Below are 24047 nucleotides of genomic sequence, written 5' to 3'. Positions count from 1 at the left end.
TGACTTAGACATCTCCTATAGCTGTATAAAATAAGTACAAAACTCTGAACATTATAGAATCAGTAGGGTTGGAAAGGACCTCCAAGCTGCTCGTTTCTGATGTGGTTTGTCTGTCTTCAGCATCCACATTCACCTTGTTAAGCATGTTGTATTGAACTCTATATTATAAAATTGCTGTGATCTTATGGACACTGAGTCATTCATAAACAGTCTCTTGGTTACTGAAATTTGGCCTCTTTAGCCCCCTTCCTGAATTCTGATAGTTATGTATGCCAAAGCATGAAATGTCAGTAATGATTATGTGGCCATTTTTAAATTGCCTCTGATCCTTCAAATCAGCTCCCTGATGGGTGTTAACCCCAATTCCATTATGTCTATTCCCTCTGCCAGTAACAGGAAGCTTGCATAAAGAATCAACACTTTCTGGATCTACAGCACCTTTAAAGGGAGGGAGCTCCAGAGCAGCAGCAGATTCTGAGGAGATACTGTATTTGACAAGACCATTTTCAAAGAGTTTACTGTTCAGACTTATAGGTTATCACAGGTCTGCAAATGCAGCAAGCAAAACATTGAAGTTACTGATTTTTTTTCTTAAAAATGTAGGCACCTCAATGCTTTAGCTCATTTTCTTGTATTATCTCACTTCTATGTCTTCAGATGAATAAAGGAAGTGAGGAAGTTGCTTATCTTTATACTATTGGGATGCTGTATTTCACTTAATAGTAAAAATGATCCAGGAAGGAACTGAAACACATAATCACACTGGTAGTTGCTTACTAGCAGCACAGCTATGTCTTGAGAGTGCTCCCTGTGTTAAAAAGGATCATTGCAATGCTTTCAGTAGCTCCTGAATGTCAGAATAATGAATCTTTAGTGTCATGTTCTGTTAAAAACAGTTTATAAGTAGTAATGATGTCTGAATCTTCAGGTTGTTTGTGTGATTCCATGAGTAACAGAACTAATTTCAATTCCTCTCACTAGTTGGCCATTGGGGGCTGCAGGTTGTATTGCAGTGGAGGTGTTACACTAGGCTAAATGCTGTAAAATGGTAACATTTGTTCTTGCTTTTCACTATCATCAATCTTTCACGGTCATATCAGACCTCTAATGTATCAGCAGGCTTCCCAGAGCTACTGGTTAAAATTACCTTTGCTTTTGGTAGACTATGAACCTTCAAACCTCAGTGTTTTCAGCTGCCCCCTGTGGATTCTGTGAAGCTTCTTTCTGGCACATTACTCACTGCCAGCCACTTGTGTGATACCTCAGAGCAGCAGAGGCACTGCTGCTGCAGCCAGTGAACAAACACATTACTGTTAAACTTATTTCTGTTGTTAGATGAATTCTGCCAACAAAGCATCAGAATATACTAAACCAGTGCTTTAATTAATGGATACAAAATGCAGCTGAAATTTTACAGAGGCATCCAAGCTCACAAGTCATTGGGGTGTTAAAAAAATTCAAAGATGGAAATAAAACAGTGAGATAATAAAAATATGAAACCTCCGTCAATTCAAATGCTTAGTTGCAGTTCTGATCTTAAGATATCTGTCATTAAGTGCCCATTAAAATACTGATGTGTTGCTTCTGGATATTTTGGTAGTTATTTTGGCCATTGTGGTTTACCCATCTGCTTGCCTGTTGTTTCACAGGGAAAAGACCATTCTCAGTTGTGGGTGGATGCAAACATGTGAGAATAAATGTCTCCCCAGTACTCTCTGGAGTTGCTTTTCCCCAGCCTTTCTCCTTTTAAGCTCAGTTGGCAGCCTCAGTTCAGAGGTGCACGGAGTGCTCAGCCAGTGCTGAGGGAGGGGCTGTGGCACTCTGTGGCTTTCCCAGAGCTGGAAATCTTCCCCAGCAGGTTTAGGGGGCCAGATCCATTGGGGGATAGCACATGGGGACCTCTGTCTTTGCCTGTCTGTTACAGAAGCAGTTTATATGGGTTTTTTCAATGTTGTTTGCCAAGCAGCAGGTCAGATGAAATTATGGGCTGCCAGCAGCAGTGGCCTGACCTGAGATAGGGAAGCCCAGAACCACCTATCTGAGATGGGCCCTTCAAGCAGCAAAGTCATTCTCCCTTCTCCCGACTTCCTCATGACATAGTTTGACTTGCAGCATTTCTTAAAGATAGGGCACATTGTCAAAACAAACTCCTTAACTTTTGGAAATTATTAGAGTAAAATTATCTGATTACTTAAAGCTATTCAACCTTATTATTCAAATGTGGAAGTACTTATATAGTCAGTGTATCTTTGTCTTCAGTATTCATACAGAGATCAATTCTGAATTAGCCTCATCTATTCAGAAGAACAGAAGTGAAACCAGATCCTTGTGTTACAATAATATGTGAGGTTCCTACCACAAAGAACAAAAATGAAAAATTAAAAGTGATTTTAATTGCTGATCGTGTTGCAAGATATTTGGTCTCAAAATAAAATCAACTTGAATTGACAGAAATCAGCTGGTTTTCATCATCAGGATTCAGTGCTTAAGAAAATATTCAAACAAAATTGAAATAATCTGTACAGATCTGTGATTTTTTTGCTATTAGGCAGTCATTTTGGGGGATACAGGGAGAAAGTTGAGAAACAGTGCATTAAAATTGCCATTACCACTATTTTCCATAACTTCTTACTGCTCTGTCACATGAAACCATCACTCAGCTATTTCTTTGTAATAATATTTTTTATAGAGCTGAAACATCTCTTAATATTTCTCTGTTCCAAGTAACTTGTGACACAGATGGGTAGGGTTTGATTAAAATCAAGGGGAAAGATGTTCTAGACTATCCAACATAAATTTATTCTGGGACAGTCCTAATAAATGCTGCTTTTCAAGAGCAGACATTTCCAGAGCCCACAGCTCTGAGGCAGGACGAAGCTGGGACAGGCACAGGTTTGGGAGCTGGAAAGCCCTTGTGGAATTTCATGCTCCAGCTGATGGCTTGAGTTGCCCTTAGGAACCTCAGCTTCTGCTGGGCTCGCTGGTTTTCCTGCCCTCATCTTGGAAGGACCTGAATCTCAGGCTCAGCTTTAATTTCAGCGGTTCAAAGTGGCTATGTTTTCTGTTCCAAAATCAGCTTTTTCAGATTTATATATTCTCCAAGGAAGAACAGAACTTGTGAAACAAAAAAATTCAGGCCATGGTAGAGAATTTCTAGCTGTTGTTTCTAGCCACAGTGGTAACACTTTGGAGAAGTAGCAGGGATGTGTGTGTGTGTAGTACCTTCCCTTGGTTCTTCTTAGGAGAAACAAATTACTGATGAGGTTCCTTAAAAGCAGAATTTGGAAGTGTTCTACAGCTGCATAGCTCTGGTAATGAGCAGTGAAAATAAAGCTGCATTGGATTAAATAAATACTAATCTGTGTATCTTTATCAAACTGAATTGTCCCAAGTATGAGTTGAAGTTTTAAGTGTAGCAATAAGAGAAAAATGAAAAATATTCTTCTGCCGGGAAAAGGGTAGTTTAACTACTGCATAACAACAGAAATTTTCATTCAAAAATACTTTTGTTTTTTTTCAGTTGGTACACCTTATTATATGTCTCCAGAGAGAATACATGAAAATGGTTACAACTTCAAGTCTGACATCTGGTCTCTAGGCTGTCTGCTGTATGAGGTAATACTGATATGTACAGTGAACTTAATAACACTCTTGTACTTCCCCTTCCACTGCCCTCCTCTCCTTAACTTAAGCCTGTGAAATGCTTTTATTTTGTTTTACTTGAACTTGCCTTTAAATGGGCTTGCTCAAAGATTTTACAGCAATTTCTTGAAGATTGGGCATGAATGAAGGATTAGTAAATGAATAATAGCAAGCACATGCAAAATTGTTCTAGGTGTTTTCATGGCCTATGATGGTTATATGGTCTTGTTAATAAATGTATTGAGAAGTAGTAGGACTGATTTGAATATGTAAGTAATACTTCAAAAACTGCAGTATAGATACTTTAATAGAATATAAAGACTTTAAACCTAAGTAAAATAATGAAACAAGTTTATTGTACTTACTGCTACTAGCTTGGATGAATTCTCAGTTTAACAACTTCTGCTGCACACACATGTAATTTTTCTTCTCTTGTGATGGCTAAACTACAATTGTTTAATTTCTCTGTTGGTACAGTCGAGATTGGTAGGTGACACAATTTTAAACACCTACTATATTTTGAGAAAATAAAGGTACAGGGCTCATTGAAATGGAGGCAAATGAAGGTGTGAAGAACACGTAGGCTTCTGAAACAAATATATCTTCCAGTTCTTTGCATATAATTTCTTAATTAGAAGTAGTAACACTTGTGTTGAATGATGCTGGGGAAAAAAATGGTTCCATCAGGAGTGGCAGAGAAGCCTCCCCAGTCGTGTTCCAGGTAGAAACAAACCTACTCAAGTCATTTTGTGTTTACCTACAAGCCACCTGCCTCAGTGGGTCAGCAGAACTCATGTAACACATACTCAGCAGTATCAGCACCTCCTTGTTTATTTTAGGATTGTGCAGAAGACACTGGCAGCCTGTTGAGGTTGGATGTTGCTGCCAGGTGAATCATCTCCAGTAATGTTTACTTTCTATCACTGACATGTTGCTTTGAATATTAAAAGGACAAATAGCTATACTGCAAGTCTGCAGTTTACAGATGTGTCTATAGCTGTTGCTTTAAATATTGGGGATCATTCAAGGAAGGAAGTCCAGCTGCTAGCAAGTATTTTGAAGTTTGAATCCTGAACTAAAACTTAATCCTGTATTGGGATTCCTCAATAGTGACCATGGCAGCTGCCTTGAATTTTAGTGTTCTGCTTTGCACACTTGTGCAAGCCCTAAGGTGGCATAAAGCTAGATGAGCATTTTTCAGTATTACTATTTCTGTGCCCCTGGTTAGTTTACTTGAAGATTTTTTTAAAATCTGGAAATAAGCAAATAAAACATTTGAATTACTGTTATGTAAAACCCCAACAGTTTAAGGTTAATTTTTATTTTATGTTATATGAAATTAAATTGCTGGATATAAATCAGTAGTACTTTTCTGAATAATTTTTTAAGCTTGCTGCCTTAATGCTGGTAGAGTATATTAAACACCTATGTGAATATTACATTTTTCTTTGATGTGGTGGATAGTCCCAAAATATCTAAATAACTCAGTTCCATTGATTAACTCAGCATCTTGAAATACCATTCTTCTTTGATTTTAGAGGTTTTACCATGGTGCTATTTAAGCCAATATGGGGTAGTGTTTGTTTTCCTTACTGTAATAATAAAATAATTATTAGGACCTTTGTTATTGATACATATATACAGTATTGGGCATTGTCTTCAACTATAACTTTTAATTTCTTTTGAGGTGCACTTACTTGATTCTGCAACATACCGGATATTTGTGGTGCTTTTTCTTGTTTTGGAAGTTTATCTTGAGCATTTATCTCTAATTTTGAAATTTCAGTTATAGCGAATTCCAAATACATGCTCAGCATTTTTCCCACTTAGTATTTTTTCTTAATTATTGGAAGGTGGTTACTTAAGGTTCTTCAAGACTTGTGAGGACTAATGAATGGTGTTTTTGAATCTGTGCACTTTTGTGCTGCCTGTCTTTCTGATTTGTCTATTGCCTGAATTTTAGCATGTTTTATTATGTTGATTTCAGGGTGATGTGTGTTCATATGTACTCTGGATCGTCTCCAGCTTAATTGGAAAAAAGCTGTGGCAAGTTTATCACAACTCAGTAAATGCCGAATTGCCACTAAACTCTTCAGTTATGTTTTAATTTAGGTTTAAATAATTTGTTTTTAAAAATTATTATTTCTTGTATGTATAACAATTTATTCTTCAATGCTAACTGCGTGGCCAGTAAGATTTTGCAGAAGTATGTTTTAAAGTCTGAATTTTTAGAGCCCCAGGTATTTCTGAAACCTCAAAAACACTACCAGTGGAGTTTTAATTGATATGCAACAAAGTAGACTTTACTAATTAAAATCAAGATGCTGTGCTTTTGCTACATGGACCTTTACATGGAAAAGTAGGTCTTACACATTTCCTTTTATTGTTCATCGTAGCAATTGCATCCTTACAGGGTTGTAGGTTGGTGGCTTACAGTTCAAAAAAAAAAAAAAAAAAAGAGAAAGGGAAAAAAAAAGAGAGAGTGCGAGCTGCCACCAGCCCTGAAGACAGACAGTGGGCTTTCGTCCCTCAGACACCCCCAGAATACTAATCAGCAAAGTCAGACCCTGGAGGTCAGGGAGCAAGTCAATCATTCTAGCGATCGTCTCAGTGTGGAGGATCAAATTAGCCTGAAAAATTCAGCTGCTGGGAGGAGAGGGCGAGCAGCTGTCAGGGGCAGCAGCGAGATGCACTAATGAACCAGATGAATAGTGCAAAAGCTTGAAAATAAAAACAGGACAGTTGACATTTTTCATCTGTCAAAGCAGGAGATGCATGAAAATATAGTATTCCTGTTTTAACTCCTTAGGGGACATTCAGAATTTTTTTAACACTCGGCAGCATTCAAACAAAAGTACTTTTTAATGAACACCTAGAGTATGAAAATGAGTATCTGTGAATTTATTTAGAATTTCTGCATGCGTACAGACCCTGCAGTTGATTTTTCTTTTTTCTTTTTTTTTTTCTTTTCTTTTTTGGTCTTCAGCTTGCATTTTTAACATTCTTTTTAAGGTAAGAGACAATGTAATGTAAATACAAAAATAAACATTATCGTAGTAATACAGTTTGGGAGGAGTGTAGGATGAAACTGCAGCATAATACTTGTTTTGGGAGCTTTAAATTTTTTTTAATTTTTCCTCAAAGGTAATATGAAAAAGTACTGAACTATTTGAGAGCAAATTAACGAGAGATAAAATAAATGGAAGGGAATTTTGGTAATTCTTTTCATACATTTCCCCCAGTGATATTGATGCTTAGACATGAAAGAGTTAAACTTCTATCTGGAAGACCACAAGACAGATGAGAGCCATTTTCAGCTTGTCCTGTCCCTGCTGAAGCTCACTGAGTAGCACAGCATGGACTAGCGTGTTTCACACACACTCTGCCTGTCTGGGGAATGTACACATTGTCCTTCCAAAATCAAACTTATTAGCACATGTAGAAAAGGGTGACTGACTTTGGGGCAGCTCTGCACTCAGAGCAGCATCCGTGCTGCTGCAGTTAAAAGATTTCTTAGGTTTTGAACAGAATGGAGAGATTTTAAATGAAATTTTAAATTTCTAATCCTGCTAGCCATAGCATTTGTTGCAATCTCAAATGTCAAGTTGTAACATTGTCTGGAAATCAAGGGTAGGTTTATTAATGCTGGCTTTAAGCTGATCAATTACATAAGTGCTGTGCAACAGATTTTTCTACTTCCGTATTGTAATTGTAAATTATTGCCATAGGTGCTGGTTCTGTGCTTCTGATGGAAGTTTGAGGATTTTCTTTTTTTAAGTAATTTTGAATAACATCCTGAATGATGAAGATTTTGGGTCTGAGATTTTGGAAGTGTAGATGATAGCTTTTTCTTGCTTTCAAAACCCCCAGTTATACTGAAGTCTAGTGTGACAGCTGTGGAAGGTTACAAAATCTGCTATGATTATCTAGTGTTATCTACACAATGCATTGCTTTAGGTTAGATAATGTTTTCCTGTAAGGTACGTTGCTTACAAAAGGTCTTCTGAGGAAAAGTACAGGTTTGGGTTTTTTTGGTGTCCCTTGTGGTGCAAGGACCCTCCATCTCAGCAATTTCCCCTCATAGACAATTAATTTCCCCTCATAGTCTATTAATAAAACCCTAACAGTGTGCAATTCAGGTACTGCACTGCAAGGATTGTGACAGCTATGGTTGTGTGACATAGAAAAGGTACATACAGTGGTTACAGGAATAGTTTTGGAACTTCTGTTATCACTGCAGGGCTCCCTTTAAGCAGAGCTTTGAGAGTCATTAAGAATCACTTTTGATTTGTTACTATTACAGTTTATATGACAAAATAGCTTTACTTAAAAACGCAAAAGAAAACTGTACATTTTCTTTAAACAGATGGCTGCACTGCAGAGTCCCTTTTATGGTGATAAAATGAACTTGTACTCTCTGTGCAAGAAGATAGAACAGTGTGACTACCCACCTCTCCCTTCAGATCACTATTCAGAGGAAGTAAGTAATTTTCCTTTTCATGGGCTGGATCTCCAGTTTATGTAAGCTGGCACGCTTCCAGGGGAGTAAATGAACTTGTGTGATTTTATGTTATTTGCAGATTATGCCTATAAGTGTTTGCTTGTTGAACTCGCTCAAATGTTGCTGTCAAAACAAGTCTCTCATGATTTATATTTGAGGGTATTAATGATGGAAACGTCACACTGTTGGATTCCTAATTTCATTGGGCTTCCTTGCAAGTATGACAAAATGCTTTCCCAGAATGCACAATGATATGTTCCTCATGCCAGGATGGGATAGAGCCTTACATCTGTAGGGTGTTTTTCTAAAAACACAACTATACACGTTTATGTTGCACAGTAAATTAGTGCACTGGCCCTGTTCCTCTAGGGGCCTGCACTAAAATAGATATAATGTAACTCCGTAGTAAAAACAAATTGTTCAGGTCCCATTTGTCTGCATTATAAAACTGGGATGTGCTGTTCAGTACAATTGAACAGCAGTTCTTTTGCAGGGTGTGGTTCTTGACAAGACTGAGAGTAAATTTCAGAGAAATACAGGCAAACATAATATAATTGAATTCGAACAATATACTTCTGCAAATCTCAGCAGTGTTTGTTTTAAGCTGAGAGCTAACAGTTCTTACTGTCATTAGTGCATTTAAGGGGGAGTACTTGCTTTTATAAGCTCTAAAATGAAAAGAAACTAAACAAATATTTTTCTTAGTGTAACAGAATGAAAAAATATAAATGCCTGCTTGTTAACGTTCTGAGATGCCAGTTTTGAAATACTTTCCCACTTTGAAAAGAACAGGGCAACTGATAGAAGCTGTAAACCAAAGAACAGTTAGTTATTAGTAACCAATTCTAACTGAATTCAGACTGCATGAATTAAAGATTACTTTGAAAACCCAAATAAACACCAGCAGTGAAGTGCTTTTAATAAATGTAAAGCAGGATACAATTTATAGAGTAGGGGTTGTAATTCAGAACCTTAAATTTTCTTGCATTCACAGACAGTGATTGGACTATTAATAAAAGATTACTGCTCAGTGTTTTGTTTTGTATTTATAGTGACAATTTTCCCCTTTTATGAAACCAACTGGACTTAAAAAGATAATTTGATGATGTTACAAAGGATGAAATAATGATCTGTTGTGTAGTTTATACTCTCTAGCGCTTTGTGGGTTTGCCGATTAGTCATTTTACCTTGGCCATTTTTAATTATTATTTATTGTAGACTCTAAATATGGCAGTTCATCTAACCAACTTCAGAACTGGAGGCCTGGAAATACAGTAGGGTGTGAACAATAATGCAAAATGATAGCGAGAATGTCAGGGGCCGTTCTTTGTTGTGTCATTCATGCTGTCTCCCTTTTTCCATGAAGCACATGAATATTTCACATATCTGCATCCTCATCCTCTATTCTTCTTGACTAATTTTCAGACTGTCTGAATTTGCATTTCACATGGTAGCTGATTAGGAGATGCCGAATGCAGCAGCGAAGCCTCAGCAGGCGGTTTCCATGGTGACCTTCAGCAGGATTTTAATGATGATACCACTAGTGGTTCGTTGAAGTTGGCCTGCCTGCAAGGCTACTTCGCTGCAGCTAAGTGTGAAGTGGGAGATGTGGATTCCTAGCCAAGGGGCAAATATCAAAGTCTGGCCCAGATAGAAGGTCTTCGAGTTTGGGTGGGGAGAGAGATTCCAGCTTTTCCTTACATCTGGATAGGGTTTTTGTTTTGCAAACACATGCAAAGCACAACATGTTACTTGCTATTTATTTCAAAGCAGACATGTACTTCTGCACCTTGGATGAGGCAGTTATCTGCAAAATACATGTAAGTTACTCTTAATGAGAGAATCAGAGCTATTATAGGTATTAAGATAGGTAACAAAACAATTTCTTAAAAGCAGCCATTGGTTAAGGAAACTGTAATGGGAGTGCCTTCACTAAGGTACCTGGAAAATACACAGTTATTACCTATTGCACTATTAAACCATTTTTAGCTTGTATGAAAAATGCTGTGCTGGCATGAGCTGTAAAAAAGAGAAACAAATAAGGGTGATCTGTCATATTAGAATACTGTGCTAAATGTTTCACCTGTACTGGAAATACAGATGTCAAACCTTTAACCAGGTGGGAAGGGTACTCAGTGAGCACTAAAGATTAGGGATCACTGAATAGTAAAACCCACTTCAGTTTTTATGAAAAAGAATTTTCTGAAATAAAAACTTCACTGAGTATTGATCTCTGCATCCTCTAACATAAACATGTAAATACTTTAATTATGAATTATAAGACAAGTATTTTTTCAATAAACTTTTTGTAAGTAGATTTTAGTGAGTTTTAAGGTGTGACATTTTTTCTAAGTTTTGAAACCTCTGTAAGAGTAATGTGTTAGTAATTGTCACATCTGTGTCATCAGAGAACAGTGTGACAGAAAGATGCACCTTTAGGTGGACAGATGGGTAATGTTTTTAAAAACCTTTGATTAGAAATACTAATAGTCTGAGATGCATTTTCACAAACTATTGCTTCAGTGGTAGATACAAGCCAAGATTTTCAAATGCTTGATAACACTGGATATCTCAATTTTTTAATATCCCTTAAAAACATCTGGTATTCAGAGTCAGTACTCAGCATTTACTGAAAGCTGTTCTGCTTTTGGGAATTCAAAGCTGGGGCTCCCTTGCCACCTCCAATCAATACTCTTAAAATCTTGTCAGCTAATATTAGTATCACTTTGCTTTCATGATGAAGTTTTAAAATCTTCCCTTTGATTGAGGTGCATTTCTTCTAATGTCCATTGCTAACCTCCTACCCAGATGTGAAAGCAGAAGGAGCCAGCAGGTCCACAATGGTAGTGTTAGCTGCCAGCAGGTCTTGAGAAAAGCACTCAAAAAAAGGCTTTGAGAAGGTTTTATTCAGAGTAAGAATGGTGTTGTGTGTGTTTTTTTAATCCAAACTTCCCTGTATGAAAATTTCTCTTTTTCAGCTGGCTAACAATGCAAAGTACTTGCCTGTCATATTTCTGTCTTTCCCCACTCCTCCTGACTTGACTGATAATTATTTATTTCATAGCTGAAAAACCTGCTAAAGTTAAAGAAAGTGTGTCCCACTGCTCCAGTGTCAGGCTAAGCTCCAGGCTAAAGCCAGTCACTGTGCTAAGTGCACAGAGGAGGTTAAGAACAATAAGCAGACAAAGAAGTTTGCAGCTTGGGGAGGCAACAGGAGGTCCCTCTGGCTCAGTCTGCTCTGCCTCTTGGCCAGTCTGTGCCAGGTAGTAAAAAATCACTTCTGTCTCTAATGATAGTCTGATTTTTAGACTCCCAGTGCCTCTTCCCATGACATTGGTGAGCTTTTCTGATACACTGGAAGTTTTATTAGTACTAGAGGGGCTGACAGATAGATTTCAGGTTTATTGAAATGGATATTCCTGTAGGAGTAAAGGATCAGTGCTATAAGCAGTGCTATAACCAGTGCTATCCAGTGTCCCAGTTTCAGTCTTGAAAGCTGTGTTCCCATGTAATTTTTCATCCTGTATAGCAGAAGTAATTCACCTTCTTCCAAAGGTTTGCTGTTCAGTTACAAGGCTCAAAAGAGCTCAAGGATTTGGAAATTACTCAGGAATCTGCACTATTGTTGTGCAGTGTCCCAGGCATGGTCAGCTCAGCATTCCTGCCTTACCAGTGAGATTCTGGACCTGCCAAGGGAAGAGGGGCATTGAGATACTGCAGTAATTGCAGTGACTGCCATTGAAAGAGGTCTGTGACAAGGCTTCTCAAGTGCCCAACAGGTCAATTTCTTGAAGATCTATTTCTGCTGCTCTACAAACAGTAAAGTATTGATAAACAGCTAGAAAAAAAACAGGAGAAAAACCACTCTGCTTCCCCTCTGATGCTGGCTTTGTGGGTTTCAACCCTTCAAGGTCCTTTATGAAGACTGTTCACTGTATGCAGTTCTGTTGCACAGATGGAGGTTTTCACTGAGAAAGAGAAACCTTCAGGATTAGATGTATTTTGCAGATAAATTATACCTGTATTCTCTTCACAAAATGTTTGCTTATTTGACTCTAATTTCTGGCTTGGTGGTGTTGGATGTTCCTCAGTCTTTCCTGTTTTCTGTGCAGGCTGTCTGAGGTGTTGCATGGCAAGCTGCTCATCTCTGCTTATACTGTGCCTCCTGCTTACCCTGTGTCCCACCTGCTCAGGAGATTGTTTGGCTTGCATGTTTGTATCACATGCTGGCAATTATTATTTCTTACAGTAGCTAATGATTTCCAGCATTCTGTTCCTCAAATGTTTGGGTGTTATTGCAGGCTAATAGTTTTTATTGCCACTGGCATTGTATTTTATTTATTGACTGCCAGAAGCAATATGATTGCTTTTATAACTCCATTAGTCAGAATATACTTAATGTATTTAAAATGCAAATAGCAAGTTTGTTACAGATTATTTTGATTTAATACACTTCGTTTCAATCTGGTAATCTGACCACTATCTTCAGAATTATCTCATTTTTAAATATTAAGCTCTTCTTGCTAAAGAATGGGATGTCTAATGACATAGATTTTATTCTGTTGAATACAAATATCTGTACATTATGTACAGTTTATCTGCAAGGGCTAATGGACAGAGCTTTATAGAGTGGTATGCAGTGCTTCTTCTTCAACTTCAGGAATTCCTATTCCTGTGCATTTAAATTAATCTTCAGAAAAGTGAAAGGAGTGTAATTATAATTTAAAATCCTTCCTGTTCTTTTTCTAAAAAGCAAGTAGGAGACTCTCCAATGGCAGGTTTAAAGAGACAGCCTATGTTACTTTTGAATAATGAGGGTGATGAGGTCGCTCTGTGTTAGTTGCAATAATTACAGATTTTTTTCAATAATCCTACCTAGTAGTACTGGTTGGGAGACCAAACCAAATTTGATATATTGCCACAGAAGAGTGGATCACAATGTGTTTGTTGGAGTGTCCTCCTCCCCCTCCCTCCCTACCTGTCCCCAGTGTCATAAGGAGGTCCAGGAGGATTTGGCAAAGCTATTTAAAAGCATAGAGGAAAATCTTCAGAGTTGGTTAAGTTGTTATTGCAAAGCACTGTGAACATTTCAGTAAGTCAGTATAAAAGAGGTATGTTCCACATTGAAAAATGCTTAGGAGATGCACACAATTTAAAACAGATGCCCTATCAGAAGGTTATCCATACAATATATTAAGTTCTAATATCATAAATTTTTAGGCATATCAGTAGAGGGAGAAAAGCCTGCAAACGTCCTGACAGTTTGTGAAGGCAGTGAGAAGTATGCAGGTGCTGTGGAAGCTCGTATTCAGCTTATGCTGAAGATGTCTATTAAAAACACCCAGTAGGTTATGGTGCTTCTGGAACATGGGATTTTCTGGTCATAGCGATTTGTTTATTCCCATATGGAGACTTTTGTGAATATTTGTTAATTATGTGCTTCTTTACATAAAGAACTCTATAAACAATCTAATCCTGGGGATACATATCAGGATGTAGTAATCAGAGCTTATTTATTCCAGTATTGTCTTCAGTGGTGAACAAGTGGAGTAACAGGGCCAGCATAATATGGTACTTGCCCAAAATACTTTCTCAGCTTCCAGTTTTATGTTAAGATACTTCCTCAAGGGTGGAGTCCTTGTAACAGGTAGCCCTCAGTGGGTTTAATTTGTTCAGTAGCTGAATTGAATGTGTGTGTATTGGTAGCTTCTGGCAGCAGGAGGTTCTGGGGGTTAACTGTGTGTTAGATGGAGCACCACTGCCTTTTGTTTGTTGGGCCCTGTCAGGCAGAAATGCCATTTATTGCTGGCTAACTCCTGTACCGGGACCAAATGAGCAAAGCAGCCCTCGTTTACCTTCGCTCTGTGCTCCTTTCGCTCTTGTGGGCTTTGCAGGCGCAGCTCTCCAGAAACACGGGGAATTTCCTATAAATCATGTGGGACTGGACTAAATGCATGTCTAAAGTTGTGTATTTAAAGGATTAGAACTTGAATTGGCTCATCATTTTTTCTGGCCAGCAGTGCAAAATGCAGAAATCAGGGGAGTGCGTTGCATACGTGTTTGCACAAGGCTGTGTGTGAGGGAGAGGGAGGGCTGCCCGTGTGCTCGTGCAGAGTCGCCGTTTGCCTCATTTTTGCCAGTTCTCTTAATTTGAATGTGATAACGCACAAATCCTGCTTGTAAGAAGGCCAACGCTCCTGTCATGTTCTCTCCCTCTGTAGCTGCGACAATTAGTTAATATGTGCATCAACCCGGATCCGGAGAAGCGCCCAGACATCACCTACGTGTACGATGTAGCGAAACGCATGCACGCACACACCGCCAGCAGCTGAGCGCCAGCAGAGCCCGGCACAGGAGCAGCCAGAACCAAGGGCTTCCAATGAATCATCCCACCTCTCCGTGTGTGTTACACAAATGTAATTATTTGAGGCTTACTGTTGTGCTTTGAATTGTAAACCAATTTATATACAAGCTTCGTTGCTTTCTGTTTATCTCTGGGTTTTGTGTTTTTTCCTAACTTGCAGTTGTACAACAGGTTTAAATGTGTAAAGCGTCATTTGAAGATGCTGTGAACCGCTGTTTCCATGTTAGTGGGTTCAAGTATACTTTCTGTAATAACAAAATTGTATTCAGTTGGGCCTTAGTTCTAAAACACAGTTGCACTTTTGCACATGATACAGATATTAGGCTTATTATCAAGAAGCAAAATGTCTGAATCTCTCACCTTTTTAGTAATTTATGGGAAGTATGAATCAGCACAGTTAACTTTATTTTAATCTTCGTTCCAAGAGGAACATAATTATTACGGGAGCTTATTGTATTTTATATTTAATTGTAGTTTGCAGTTCTTGCTGTAAGAGTAGACAAGGAATAGAATTAGTTCTCTGCTTGCCAAATGCAGAGGAAAAATAATTTCAGGAAAATCGTCATGCTGAAATTTTTGCAATGTCCCCTTTTGTTTTGTTAGTCTCTCTTAAAGCACAAAACATTTGTTGGAGGTTTTCTGGGAAAATTTAAGGTGTTGATTCAGCATTCGGGTCGTTTTCAATAGACTTGTGCAGCACTGCCCTGGGGCAATGGGAGTCTGCATAGTTCAGTCTTAAAAACATGCAGATGCTTCTTGTAGCCAATAGGGTTCTTTTGTGGCTGTCCTTTGAGCAGGTCTGATTAAAAGATGTGATCTTTAAGTTACAACTTCCCAACTGTTTGTGTATATGTCACTGTTTGTAGATTTTTGTGTTTAAAATAGTTTTGAGTGACCTTACAGTATATTTAAATTTTTTTTAAATACTGAAATCTTTTGGCAAAGATGTAATAGTCTGGTATAACACAAAAGGTATTCTACATAAATATATGATCTTTGTATACTATATCCTGAGACTTAGTTTTATATTTAGCAGAAGTAGATTATAGCTTTTATGTTTAAGAGAAACTTGCCACGCCTTAATTTGGAAAATAATTGTATATGCAAACTATCTTACAGATACTATGTTAGTTTAAAAGGAGATTCTGATTATTTTTGTTAGACCTTAGTGCCTTTTGGGGTGTGCTTATATAATATTTTCATTGTTAGGAAAGGAATGTGTCTGGTTTTTAAATGTGGTAAAAATGGAGTGAAATGAAATTCCTTGAGTTTCAAGACTGAACTTTTTTACGGAACTGTCAAAAGGTAATTATCAGTGATAGCAGCTAGGGAGCTGTTACTGTCAGTGAAGTCTTTTTCTTTATGTGGGTAAAAAGTTAGTTCAAATAAAAGCAGAAGTATGTACATACATATATAGGTTCTAGACGCAGTCACATCCAAGCATTCTCAGATTTTTTTTTTGCTAGTTTGTTTCTCTGTGCAGGTGTAATTTTTATTTGGTATAATGCTCAAAGAATAAAACAACATTTGTGGAGTTTGTGTTCAAGGGAGGGGTCAGGGTTGTTTTCAGTTTTGTATTTTTTAAAACTACCAATACTATGAAAATTGTGTTTGGAAAAAAAAAAAAAGGGGGGGGACGTTTTTAGATGGGATGTGCCAGATCATTGGCTTATCTTAATACATGCTTTTTTATTTTGTGGTTCCAGGTTTTGTAGGACAAATTGTATGAAACTGTAGTTTTATTTCTCACTTCTGTGTGCACTTAACCTTATAGAACTTCAGTGGAACAGTTTGATAGAAAGAAGTATTTGAGAAATTTTGGTTTGTCTATAGCAACCGCTAGATTTGTTTTCATTTATTAAATGCTTATATAATTTAAAACATGGTTATATTCTGTAACAATGTTTCACATGTCATAGAATGAAATGCTTTGTATTGAAAAAGGCAGCACAATATTTGCTTGACTCCCTGAATTAGTTCTTAATATGCACAAGTACGGAAATATTTTTTTGTCTGAAATGTGCTAGAACATTTAAAAATCACTGAAAAGCTCTCAAATGCATTGCAGGCTATTTGTATCTAATATTATGCATAAAGTATTGAACTTTTCCTGCCAGAAACTGCTGATAGATATCCCTCCCCTGGAAGGGTATGTTGAGTAAAAGAATAATGAGTTAGGAGTTAGCAAATGTGCATACATAAGCATTTAATTTTTTTTTAGTAATGTGGGATTTTGTTGGTTTTTTTTTAGTATTTATGATTAAATATTGTGCTGAGGAAAAGAAGTTTATTTCTGACTTAAAATCATGTGAAATGAATGGTGCACCTGACTTTGATACCAAACTCTATAATTAAAAAGCCAATGTGGGTTAATGGAACTGCTTACATAAGTGGGGATTGTAGAATCTCTTCCCTAAAGTAAAATACCTGGTAACATAAAAATTATAAGTCTTGTTATAACACTCCAATGTATACTATGTGCTCATGAAATATTTTCTTTTGTAAACCACCATCCTATTTTTCATATTTTAATGATAACATTTGACACTATTTATTTTAAGCTATGGCATTATGTGTTTATTTTCTTTAAAGAAAAAATGTTACATTTCTACCCAAAATGTCTGACCAGCTCCTCCTTTTATTTCAGTAATGCTCCAGTATTAACTTGTGTCAGGAGTGAACTTTTTGTGCTTCAAATGACATTGCATAAAATCCCTTTGTCTCAGAAGCTCTCCTGCTGTGCCGTAGTCCAATAGAAATTCAACATACAGATATTAAATGTAATGTAATGTAAAAATTATAGTGTTTCTATGATATTTTTTCAAACTTTTCTTTTTTAGAGATATATATGTGTTACAGTAGATGCTGCCTATCGTGTGGACAACTTACTGCTTCCAGTATTTGATTCTAGGTGAGATTTCTTGACTGTAACGAAAGATAGTACACTAAAAAAACCAAAAGTATTATTTGTTAAAAGATTACCTAAAAATACTACATCCAGTATGTTGTGTGTTTTAAAAGGAAATTTTAAACTACAATTTTAAGCTAAATTTAAAATAATTTTCAATATTAAAGTATGTGATAAAGCATAAAAATAACAAAGAGCTCCCATTGTGGCCCCAGTCCTGTGAGCTCTTGTTTATATTTCAGCTGGTTTTTATGTAATTTCAGTAATTTTGAGTGAACCACATCTACACACACGAATTAACAGTAATCAGTAGGGTAGATAGAAATTATGTGCTCAGCTCACTTTTTATACTCTGTGTGTCACTGGTTTTGTAGCAGGAATAATTTGGGTTTTTTCCCCTATTTTGTTGCACTCCTAATGATCCAGCTCCCAATTGTATGAGCAGGCAATAGAAGTGTGTTGTCTTTTTGTAATGAGCAGAAACTTTAAAAACATGCCAGTATAGCAGAAGATGAAATGCAGTATTAGAAGTGTCTGGGAAGGCTGGTGTTTTATTCATGCTCATGATTAAGAAAGCCTTAGAGTGAAATTCCTGACAGTGGCTTGGAAATGGAGAAGAACTTTTATGCCAGTGGTTCTCAGATAACTCTGAATGGGACCCAAAATCGCAGTGATGTTTGTTTGCAGCAATCTGTCTGCTTTATCTCTTATGTTTGCTGTTGCACAGTGTGGTGAGGATCTTAGCAGCTGAGTTGGAGTGTTGGTGAATGCTGCATTGGCTGTGTGAGCTGGTAGGAGCAGGAGGTGATGTGAGGCAGGGGCAGCAAAGGCCTTCTGGTCTTGTTTTGTGAAGACATAAAGGTGCTGGATGGCAGAGGTCAAATTACTGGTTTTTAATAATTTATAATAGTCTTTAATAATCTTTATCTACTTCAACAATCAAAATTTTCCCAAGCCAGCCATATGTCCACGTTATCTAGTCAGTGGCAGTGTTGGCAGTGGCCTTTGAATTTCTGAGTTCTGGTTTGATCTGGGTGAGTAAATCTTTCTGGAAGGATGGAAATAGAGGTGTGGACCCTGCTTGGTAGGGTGCTACTTATGTTTCTGAACATTACTCAAATACAGATGTTTAGAGTTGTTTTTTAAACTTTATTCCCATCTCTGATGCTTTTTAAAAAGTATTTTCCATTCATATTGACCACTAAAGTTCTGTGACTCCTGACTTCTGCTTTTACTTTGTCAGTCCTGTAGCCTCTTCCTGGTTTGAAGTCCTGTCTAGTTTTCCTAGTGGTCATTAGTTTGCATCTTTCTTTGTGTGTTTGCTAAACTCAACACATTTCAGTGTTTTCAAATTTCAGCCCTCCCCATGGGCAAGCCCAGTTCCTTTCCCCTGATCAGTACTTTAATCCTTTGTTCTTCATCCTGTTTTTCCAGCCCCATGCCTGTGATTTCTAGTTTTAGATAGATTTTCTTACTGCCTCAATCATTCCCATGACCTTGTCTTTGCTAAATACTGTTCACTTTATTATCTCTCATTTCTAAATTCCCTTTCTCTGATCACTACCTGCTCTCTTTCAGCTTATCTGTCTTTCTCTCTCCTCTACCCTGTCACTCACTCCTTTTGGGATCTCCAGTCTATTAACCTTTTTGACTCCTTCGTCTTCACTGCTGCCTCCTTCCTTCATTGGCCTCACTTCTTTTTACTCACTGGTCTTTATTTTTATCTCTATCTGGTTCTCTGTACATGGTTTCTTTTGCTGCTTCTCACACTGCCCTGTTTCCATTCCTCCCTCCAGACATATTCTCTTGTAATTTCTTAATTTCCATTCCAACCTTTCTGAATATCTGAAGAGTGTGTCAGCACAACACAGCTTTGGACTCAGCTTTGCTTTACCTACTTCAGTGCTCTTCCCAAATGGACTTTTAAACCACTTTTATCTCCCCTTTCTTTTCTTGTTGAGTTTGCTTGCAGATCTGCAGTTCATATTCATTTTCCATTCATTCTTGATACAAAGTCTTCAGTCCTGATTTTGTTGCATGACAAGATCCTTTTCAAAGTTATTTTTATTCTCATGATCTGTTTCTCAGCTGAGCTTCTCTGCCTCTTAACTGTGCAAGTTTGCCCTTTTTATTTCTGTATCTTTTATACCTCTCATTCCTTTCATTGATTTACTTCTTCCTTCAGTAGCAGCCAAGTTTCTCCTTCATCTGTCTTTATGGGGGTGGCACTATCATCATAACTGTTTCTGGTTTTTTAATACTTTGTCCTTTTTTCACCCTCTCATCTGCTTTCATGTACCTAAACACCCTCTCTCCAGTTTGTTTTTGGAATTTTTTTTATGTTGCACTTCATTTGAACGCCCCAAAAATCCAGTGCTTCTTCCCCCTAGTCTGGTTCTCCCATGGTTCTATCTCTGGATTATTCCTTTAGTATCTAGCCAGCCTCAGACCTGTTCAAATTCAAAGGTCTAATTTTTATTTCTGACTCCCTCTAGACTATTTTCTAACATCCCTGACAATTTTACTTGCCTGTTTTCCAAGGCCACAACCTTTCTATCTCTGACACTTCTCCCATGCCTGCGTATCAAATGTCTCAGAGTTAGATGTCTCAGAATCCAGCCCTCTTCACTATCTGTTCTTTCTTATCTTTTATCTTCACTGATTTAACCTCTGTGTCATTTTGGCTTCTTTTCTCCCTTCAAAGTATCAAAATTGGCAGGACTAAACTGTCATTGGGCTTTCACTGTTTTGTGTGCCGAATGAAGAAGGAACTCCACCAAATTACTACTTGTTTTGTGTTTTAAAGAGACCTGAATCCCACAAATCTGATCTTATTTCAGTCCCGTAGAATTGGAATAGATTGCTTCTCCAAGTACATCAGAAGTCCTTGAATTTGGGCCTTTAGTTTTCTGTCATAAAGAGATAAAGAGATTTTTCCCTTAATTTCCCTTTGTATTTACTGTGTGTGACTTTGTCTTGTCGCTGCACATACAGCTAACAGTTGTTTTCCTGCTACAGCAACTTGATTGCAGTGCTTTTAACTATTGCTTGAAATAAGAACGTGCCTAAGAGCTTTCCAGGCTGGGCCCAGAGTTGGGCACAACGCTCCTCTCTCTTGCTGTGCCAAGACCCTCCAGGTGCAGGAGTGAGCTCGGTGCTCTGCTGCTTCTCTGCCCACACTGCCCTGACATAAAACCAAACCAGAGCTGCCTCTGTGGTGGGTGCATGGTCTGACTTCACACTTCTAGCAGGCTTTCAGAGGTGGAAGATCTTCAGTTTGCAGAGATTCACTGTTGGTTAAATTGTCTGGCCTTTGCTCATAATTATCCTGAGATTTGTTTGGATTGAGAAATTAAAATCTCTGTAAACCTGAGAAGTTTGGTGTTTTGGAACTGGGAGTTAGAGAGCTCAGTGTTACATTTGGTGTGGGTATACACACATTTGTTGACTTTTTATTTACACCAGTGTAATTACCTTGTTTTAGAGGATCAGTTGTTTGCTGGCACAAAAATATTTCTAGTACTTTTCAGGTTTTACATTTATTCCTTGTTGCCTGCTTGTATCACTTTGTGCAGTTTGTTCTTCTACAGCTGCCTTAGTAATGGGTGTCGGCCTTAAATCTTTGTCTAATTGCAATTTTCTGTCATATGGAATTAAAAATAGGAAATGGAGTCCTTCCTGATAGTTTCACTTGCTTTTCACTTAAACCCTAGCAATAGATAGAGGTCCCAACCAGGAACAGAAGTGGTCCCCAGGAGAAAAAGATGTTCTGGGATTCCTTGCTTCCTTTCCACCTCCCAGTCCTTGTTTTTCTGGCTTCCCTGGGACACTTGCAGGGAATATGGCACTGCCAGTGTATCGAGAGCCAATAGAAACTTTCTCAGTGTGGACAGGAGATCTCCCAGTTGAAGATGACTAGGAATATATTTGATATTGTTATACGGCTGATAATTGCAAATGTGTAAATTTCAATTAAAAAATCTGCTGTTACAAAAAGAATTTTAAATTATGCAAAGGCCTTTTAATGTGGTGTTGGTTTTCTTCAGTAATTTGCTGCTTGTTCCTTTGATTTCAGTCATGCTGGACTGTTGTAAAGATGATTCATTAAAGATGAGTGTTGTTTTTTGTTGGGAGTGGGGAAAACAAGAGGCATTCACTGATTTGTTTGTATTTGGCTGCTGACTGTGCTTGAATCAAATTTTATAATAATTCACATTGGAGTGGATGTTGAGAGAAGTCTCTAGTCCATCTTCCTTGTGAGAGCTGAGTCAGTGCTGAATTCGGAGCAGGGCTTCAGGCTTCAGCAAGATCTAGAAACCCTCAAGGAGGGTGACTGAGCATCTTCTGTGGGCAGCCTGCTCCAGTGCCGTGCTGTAAACCTTGTTTGCCTTGTGTGCAGCCAGAAACTCCTCAGTTACAAGCTGTGGCCATTCTTTGTTCTTCTGCCACTCCTTAAAGGTTCTTTGTATTGCAAAAAGGTAAGTCTAGTATTGGGACAAAGAGAGAACTTAGGATGTTTTATTTTCTGAAAATTTGTTATTGCTAACAAGTATGTTCATGTAGTACTTCTGCTCCTGTATGATGTGTACACCATATTCCTTTGCAACTCGAGTGTAAAATAAAACTTTTGGCAGTAAAACTTGATACAAACATTTCATGGTGTTTATGGCCTGGATTTTCTCAATTGTTACCTTTCAAATCTGCAAAATGTTGTGCCCACCGTGGTGAAGCAGGGAAGTTGGGGTCCTGAAATAACTCTGCTTCTCTTTTCTGGAGCCTGCTCTTGGGGAGGGAGCTTAGCACTGGGATGGGATGGGAAGAGGATGAAGCCAGCAGGTGTGAGATCACTGCTGGTTATGGGAGCCTTACTTTAAACTCAAGTGGTGGTGGAAACTTGCTTGGAGAGATTTATCAAAATTTGAGGAGGAAAATGCCTGGAGCAGGGTCACCTTTCAGAGCAGTAGTTTTTGGGGGTTTTTTTTGGTAAATTTTGCCCTGTATTAAATAAGAACTTGAAACTTCTGACAGCAGACTTCTTGGGAGCAAACAAAGAATATGAAAAATAGATTCAGTTTCAAATCTGTCAAGTTCTTTGAGGAAACTATTTCTGTAAACTAAGAATAATTTATTGATGTTATAAAATATCATTTTAACAGTTGCCGGTCTGGCAGGAGGGTGGTGGTGGCTGTGTAATTCTTTTTTGAACACTTTTTAAAAAGTGTTCAAAGGTTAAAAAAAAAAAAAGGAGTAGCAGATGATTTAGATCTTTTACTTTTGTGGGAGAATATTTGAGAATGTAATTACCAAATTTGGTGTGCATTTTAAATTTTTTAATGGCTTTTAAATTCAGTATGCATTTGAATCAATAATAATTTTTGTTCTTCATTCTGGAACAAGTCATTATTTTAGATTCTGATTTCTGCATGTTGTGATGTATTAGAAGCAAAATTCTTCCTGATGTACTTTTCTTTAGTGGCATAGAGTTTTCCCGAAGTGTCAACAGTGTAGTTGTATTGATTTCATCCTCCAAAGATGGATGTCTTGCTTGAGTCTGGGGTGAGCAGTTAAAGCCCTGCTGCCTGTGGTGGAAGGCAGAAGTGCTGCTAGACAGACATAAGACAACTTTCTGAGGACAACCTTAAAAACTTCTATTGAGTTGGTAGGGTAGAAAGGGATCCTAAAATGTTACTGTGGAGTGTTTTTAGTGTTGTGGCCTCTGAGACAGGCTTTGGAAATACGGGGACCTTCAGCTGCAGGATGCACTGGCCTGAATTCAAAGGAAAGGCTCCTTGTCCTTTCTCCTTTAGCTGAGAGGTCTGGACTGCATGTTTGGGGCTGAAACAGAGCCTGGCTGAACACTCTTGCCTTGAGTGGGAGAGTTGTGTCAGTAGTTTGCATGGAATGTCCAATAATAATAAGTCAGTAATTTGAAGAACCTTGTACAGTTATGCCATTTCCATAATTCAGTTTTTCCACTCCAGAGCATACATGGATACAGAGATGACTTTATCTGCTCCATCCTTTTATCATACAACAGGACAAGAGCTCCCCTGTGTTGTGGTTGTATTTTCCTGTGGTGCGTTTTTTGTTGTTGGTTGTTATTTTTTGGTGGTTTTTGTGTGTTTACCAAACATTTCTCACCTTAAAGTGATACTAAAAATTGTTCCATAAATGTGAAATTTATATACATTTACACACACATAAGGAAGGCTTACAAAACACTGCATTCTGCTTTGTAGCAAACCTTTGTAAGTGGATCTGTAGTCACACAGATGCTGTTGGCTGCCCTTGGCTGTCACATGGCACCGTTGTGAATGTGAACATCTTTTCTTTGTTCAAATCTAGGGGCTGATCCCAGGAACATAAAATGCAAGGTGTATGCCTTTAACAAAAAACTCCTCATACTGCAAAATGAGGCAATTACTTGGCTTTAGCAGAGCCCTGTGCCCTGTGTGTGGGTACCTGTGGTAAGCCTGGCCCGGAGCGAGGCTGGCGCTGGCTCCAGCATCATTAACTGGGAGCCTGCTGACACTGGCCATTGATCCAGCAGCCAGCACGGGGCCTCTGGGCTGCTGGGTCTCCTCCCCCAGCTCCTGCTCCTCCCTGGGGATAACCTATTGGAAGGAATGACC

General features: G+C 38.1%; 1 protein-coding gene across 4 annotated transcripts in view; it reads left to right on the top strand.

Moving 5' to 3' along the window:
• Positions 1-22067, top strand: part of NEK7 (NIMA related kinase 7) — a 68027-nt gene extending 45960 nt beyond the window's left edge. For 3 of the 4 annotated variants that reach the window (XM_039726246.1, XM_039726247.1, XM_039726248.1), the window contains exons 8-10: positions 3521-3615; positions 8009-8122; positions 14365-22067. In XM_039726246.1, the coding sequence (XP_039582180.1) occupies positions 3521-3615; positions 8009-8122; positions 14365-14475 (320 nt within the window). In that variant the 3' untranslated portion in view covers positions 14476-22067. Of the gene's footprint in view, positions 1-3520; positions 3616-6628; positions 6655-8008; positions 8123-14364 lie in introns of all 4 variants that reach the window. The other variant, XR_005629478.1, reaches the window with a different exon arrangement.
• The last annotated feature ends 1980 nt before the right edge of the window (positions 22068-24047 follow it).

Source organism: Passer montanus, unplaced genomic scaffold, assembly GCF_014805655.1.
Source record: "Passer montanus isolate IOZ18808 unplaced genomic scaffold, ASM1480565v1 scaffold58, whole genome shotgun sequence".
NCBI lineage: Eukaryota > Metazoa > Chordata > Aves > Passeriformes > Passeridae > Passer > Passer montanus.
The sequence above is the reverse complement of the archived record's forward strand: the minus strand, read 5'-3'. Positions and strand labels throughout refer to the sequence as shown.